Here is a 6,475-nt window from a genome sequence, read left to right on the forward strand (position 1 = left end):
ATTTATGTAAAATAGCTGTGTGCAGAGTTTAAGTAATGTTTACATAATTGGTATAACCATACACAATACTGTTTCTGGCATACACCGATCCTGCCCTTGGAATGCTTCAATAACCCATCTATATCCCAGCCTACACACTTCTCCATAATTGTATTAATATCCCCAAATTGCTCTTTTCCATCCCGCTCTCCCATACGATACAGTTGTAAGGTCAAATTTTAAAAAAAAATTTTGACAGCTGATAGGCTTTTCATGGAGTTATAAATCACCTGCAATTTTCCTTTCTCACAGCTGGGCAAGCTGCTTAGCATACCTGATCGCTATTACCATCCTAGATTAATCATCCAGGCATGAAGGCATGGGAGAGACTAGGAGCAGGTTAATTGAGGACACATGATGATGATGATGTCAGAGTAATGATGGGTGTGTCTTTGTTTCAGGGCATGCTGACTCTGGTGTCCTGCTGCATCGACCGTCTCAACGTGTACAACAGTGCAGCCCACTTTGGGGAGTGTGCCGGGGCAGAGGCTGGTGCTTCCTGGAAGGACATCCTCAACCTGCTCTATGAGCTGCTAGGTGAGAGAGACAATAGAAGAGTATATCCTCCAAAGAGTATTTTACACAAGTCATCACACCAATATAGTTACAATCACATAAAGTGTCACAGTAAAATCGTTAAACACAACAGTAGACAAAGACAGGACAACCTGTCTGCTCCTTGCTTGTTACACACACACACACACTTCACAGTAATCAAACATTGTTGCCTGCCACGAAAGCCCTGGCGTTCTCTGAGTCCCAGTACTGCTCTTACTAACCACAGGCTTGCGTCTCACTGCTGCCGTGGGATTATTTGTCTCAGCTGAGCTGGCATTTACAGAGCTGTTTATGGTCCTCTAGGTACTCTAAGGTGGTGTTTCCCCATCTTACATGCTTGTCTGTGAGGATGACTCAGTTAGGGCAGGCACAATTACTTTATAACTGTGTAACCGACAGGTATGGTTGAAGACCGTCATGAAAATAAAATAACAGTCATAACCGTAAAAAAAATATGACATACAGTACAGGCAAAAGTTTAGACAAACCTACTCATTCAAGGGTTTTTTGTTATTTTTTACTATTTTCTACATTGAAAACGTCAAAACTATGAAATCATGGAATCATGTATTAACCAAAAGAGTGGTGAACAAATCAAAATATATTTTATATTTGAGATTCTTCAAATAGCCACCCTTTGCAATGACAGCTATGCACATTCTTGGCATTCTCTCAACCAGCTTCACCTGGAATGTTTTTCCAACAGTCTTGAAGAGGTTCCCACATATGCTGAGCACTTGTTGGCTGCTTTTCCTTCACTCTGCGGTTCGACTCATCCCAAACCATCTCAATTTGGTTGAGGTCAGGGGATTGTTGAGGCCAGGTAATCTGATGCAGCACTCCATCACTCTCCTTCTTTTTAAAATAGCCCATACACAGCCTGGAAGTGTGTTGGGTCATTGTCCTGTTGAAAAACAAATGATAGTCCCACTAAGCCCAATCCAGCTGAGATGGTGTATCGCTGCAGAATGATGTGGTAGCCATGCTGGTTAAATGTGCCTTGAATTCGAAATAAATTACTGACAGTGTCACCAGCAAAGTACCCCCACACCATAACACCACCTCCTCCATGCTTTACGTTGGAAAATACACATGCGGAAATCATCTGTTCACCCACACCACGTCTCACAAAGACACAGCCGTTGGAACCAAGAATCTCCAATTTGGACTCCAGACCAAAGGACAAATTTCCACTGGTATAATGTCCATTGCTCGTGTTTCTTGGCCCAAGCAAGTCTCTTCTGTCACATATGCTCTCTCTCCGGTGCTCTAGGTCATCATGCTCCCGCGCCTCAGCTGGATTGACACGTTCCTGCACCTTAGCAGAGGTGACCGGTCCGCTCCTGATCCCTGAGATCGTTATCCTGGTCGGCGTCCTGCGGCTGGAACCGCATGTTGGGGAGGGGGTACTGTCACGGGGTACTGTCACGTGTGCTCCCTCTCCGGCCTCTAGATCACCAGGCTGCTCGTTAGGGCACACACCTGTCACCAGCATTACACTCAACTGGACTCATCACCTTCCCTTTATATGTCACTCCCTTTGGTTTCTTCCTCAGTCGTCATTGTTCCTGTTTCATGTCTGTGCGCTGTTTGTGTTTTTTTTTTTTTTTTTTTTTAATGTATTCACTCCCTGAACTTGCTTCCCGACTCTCAGCGTACATTGTTACACCTTCTTCTTTTTGGCATCCTTTAGTAGTGGTTTCTTTGCAGCAATTTTACCATGAAGGCCTGATTCACAGTTGATTTTGAGATTTGCCTGTTACTTGAACTCTGAAGCATTTGGGCTACAATTTCTAAGGCTGGTAACCCTAATGAACTTTTCCTCTGCAGCAGAGGTAACTCTGGGTCTTCCATTCCTGTAGCGGTCCTCATGAGAGCCAGTTTCATCATAGCACTTGATGGTTTTTGCAACTGCACTTGTTCTTGAAATTTCCCGTATTGACTGAAATTCATGTCTTAAAGTAATGATGGACTGTCATTTCTCTTTCCTTATTTGAGCTGTTCTTTGCCATAATATGGACTTGGTATTTTACCAAATAGGGCCATCTTCTGTATACGACCCATACCTTGTCACAACACAACCGATTGGCTTAAACGCATTAAAAAGGAAAGAACTTCCACAAATTAACTTTTAACAAGGCACACCTGTTAATTGAAATGCATTCCAGGTGACTACCTCATGAAGCTAGTTGAGAGAATGCCAAGAGTGTGAAAAGCTGTCATCAAGGCAAAGGGTGGCTATTTGCAGAATATATTTTGATTTGTTCAACATTATTTTTTGGGTACTACATGATTCCATGTGTTATTTCATAGTTTTGATGTCTTCACTATTATTCTACAATGTAAAAATAAAGAAAAACCCTTGAATGAGTAGTTGTTCTAAAACTTTTAACTGGTGGTGTATGTATGTATGTATATACTGTGTGTGTGTGTGTGTGTATATATATTTTGTGTGTGTGTGGAACGAACAGCTGACTGAAGAAGGGACGGCCGGGCATTCGTGCGGTTGAGTCCATTTCTGAGGTAACATGGACTCTTAACAACGTGATGCAACTTTTTGCTCCTTGTTGAAACAAACAAGGTGTAATAGCAAATTAGTCTTTGGTTGCCTAGACAATGCCCCCCTCCCTGCAGCAGTACACATAGAAATAGAATGAATAGAACAGGCTTGGAACCTCTAACCCTGGCAATGTGACTGGTAAACTCGTGGGTGAACTCACAGTGGATGCCTGCTGTTGTGATGCAAATCATTTCCATGGTGGTGTAGAATGTTCGTTCCAATGATGTCAAAGGGGAATGATGTTGCTCATACAATAGGAATGTATTTTTTGTAATGTCAGTTGAGTTGAATCAACAAATCACACCACATACTGACACATCCTGCTTTTTGTTCCTGCTTTGCTCCCTGCAATGGCCGTCAGTCCACCCATTTAGCCAGTGGTGCTCAACTCCAGTCTTCGAGTACCCTCAACAGTACACATTTTTATTGTAGACCGGACAAACACACCTGAAATGGACCCTTCACAATGACAGAAGGCGTGTGTATTGTTATTGTATTGGCTAGATATTGCTGCATTGTTGGAGCTAGAAACATAAGCATTTCGCTGCACCTGCGATAACGTCTGCAAACTATGTACACCACCAATAAACTTTACCGTCATGACCTTCACAGCCCTAGCCTCAGTACACATGCACTCTAGTACCACACACAGACTCACAAACACACACATACGTACTGTACGCACATGTACATGCACACACACACACACACATGCATTCATGCTACACACAAATTACAATTGCTGCTACCAGACTCGTATTTACTTTTGCTAATACTGCACAATTTAAACACTTGCCCCCCCCATCCCCCGTTCCCTGATACATGTGTAAATATTGGACAATAACTTGTGCCTTCCTGTATTTTACTTGTGCAAAAATGTTTATTCTATTCTACTGAGCCATTTACTTTATGTTCGTGTTCTTATCTTTTATTCTTTATTTTAGTTTGCGTTGTCGAGAAGGAAGCTGCAAGTAAGCGTTTTGTTGGACGGTGTATACCATGTGTATCTTGCACATACGACGAATAAAACTTGAACACACACACCCACAAACAGGGGCTGGAGCTTCGTGCAGGGGCTAGAAGTGGATAAGGATAGCATGCAGATTTCACGTCTGTGTGAAGTGCTTCCAGGGCCTCTACCCAACATCTCCCCCAGCATGTCTACAACATTCTCCCAGCCAATCTGGACTGCCCATGTTCACCAGATGGTCACCACTTTTCCCCATATCCTTGAGTTAGGCCACAAATTGTTCGAATACGGTCTTTCAGGGTGGGAAAAACCAGTCCAATCTTACATGTCAGTTGTACATTATAGGCATTCCCTCTTGGGAGTAGGAGCATGTCTCCAGCTCAGAAGCTTCCCAGTTCTAGTGTCCGTGTCATTGTCTGAGCCCTTCACAGCGTGTTTACATGGTGCTTTCTCCTCATGGGGAGCATTAATGTGCAGACCACGTCCCCCCTCTCGTACCCCCTCCTCCACACACCTGCACCAGCTAAATGGATTTGTGAGCTAGGCCTCCTCTCCTCTGTCTATGCCAAGTGACCCTGTCATTTTGACTGGGACGACTCTCCTTTCCTGTCCCCCTGATGTCACGCCCTTCCTTTATACGCCGCAGCTTAATTAATATGCATAAAGGCTTTGAAGAAGAACACTACTCTTTCCTTGGCATAGAGTGTGGTTTAAGGTGTGCATTTTGTGTGACGTTGTTGTTGTTGTGGTTGTGTAAGATGTAAGGTTTGGCAGTGTTGTTGGCTGTAGGTGCAAAGACAAGCAATTTGAATGATCCTCTTCATAACTAGCAAAGATTATATGTAACCTGTCTTCTTCCCTTGACATGGGTGTCATTGTTTGTTGCGGAAGATGTGCAGTGTATTTCTACAGGAGCTATGTTTTTGCTGTACTGAAGGTCAAAGATAAGCAATTTGCATTATCCTCTTCAAACTTGCCAACTGGATATGTATCGTGTCTCCTCTCCTTGACCTGTGACCTTGTCCATGTGTCCTGTAGCGGCGCTGATCCGAGGCAACAGGAACAACTGCACCCAGTTCTCCAACAACCTGGACTGGCTGGTCAGCAAGCTGGAGAGACTGGAGTCTTCCTCAGGTACCATGATACCGCCATGACACGTGTTGAAATGATAACATGATACCACCATGACATGTCTTTAAATGATAACATGATACCACCATGACACGTGTTTAAATGATAACATGATACCACCATGACACGTGTTTAAATGATAACACGATACCACCATGACACGTGTTTAAATGATAACATGATACCACCATGACACGTGTTTAAATGATAACATGATACCACCATGACACGTGTTTAAATGATAACATGATACCACCATGACACGTGTTTAAATGATAACATGATACCACCATGACACGTGTTTAAATGATAACATGATACCACCATGACACGTGTTTAAATGATAACATGATACCACCATGACACGTGTTTAAATGATAACATGAGACCACCATGACACGTGTTTAAATGATACCACCATGACACGTGTTTAAATGATAACATGATACCACCATGACACGTGTTTAAATGATAACATGATACCACCATGACACGTGTTTAAATGATAACATGATACCACCATGACACGTGTTTAAATGATAACATGATACCACCATGACACGTGTTTAAATGATAACATGATACCGCTATGACACGTGTTTAAATGATAACACGATACCACCATGACACGTGTTTAAATGATACCACCATGACACGTGTTTAAATTATACCACCATGACACGTGTTTAAATGATAACATGATACCACCATGACACGTGTTTAAATGATAACATGAGACCACCATGACACGTGTTTAAATGATAACATGATACCACCACGACACGTGTTTAAATTATATGACACGTGTTTAAATGATAACACGATACCACCATGACACGTGCTTAAATGATAACATGATACCACCATGACACGTGTTTAAATGATAACATGAGACCACCATGACACGTGTTTAAATGATAACATGAGACCACCATGACACGTGTTTAAATGATAACATGATACCACCATGACACGTGTTTAAATGATAACATGATACCACCATGACATGTGTTTAAATGATAACCACCATGACACGAAATACCACCATGACACGTGTTTAAATGATAACATGAGACCACCATGACACGTGTTTAAATGATAACATGATACCACCATGACACGTGTTTAAATGATAACATGATACCACCATGACACGTGTTTAAATGATAACATGATACCACCATGACACGTGTTTAAATGATAACATGAGACCACCA

At 42.3% G+C, this 6,475-nt stretch overlaps 1 protein-coding gene across 1 annotated transcript in view; it reads left to right on the top strand.

The window, feature by feature from the left end:
* LOC115138476 (ryanodine receptor 3-like) overlaps positions 1-6,475 on the top strand; it is a 180,874-nt gene that overhangs the window by 80,315 nt on the left and 94,084 nt on the right. The window contains exons 15-16 of the mRNA XM_065025690.1: positions 441-576; positions 5,166-5,261. Coding sequence (XP_064881762.1) covers positions 441-576; positions 5,166-5,261 — 232 coding nt within the window. The remainder of the gene's footprint in view (positions 1-440; positions 577-5,165; positions 5,262-6,475) is intronic.

Source organism: Oncorhynchus nerka, linkage group LG12 (assembly GCF_034236695.1).
Source record: "Oncorhynchus nerka isolate Pitt River linkage group LG12, Oner_Uvic_2.0, whole genome shotgun sequence".
NCBI classification, from domain to species: Eukaryota; Metazoa; Chordata; class Actinopteri; order Salmoniformes; family Salmonidae; genus Oncorhynchus; species Oncorhynchus nerka.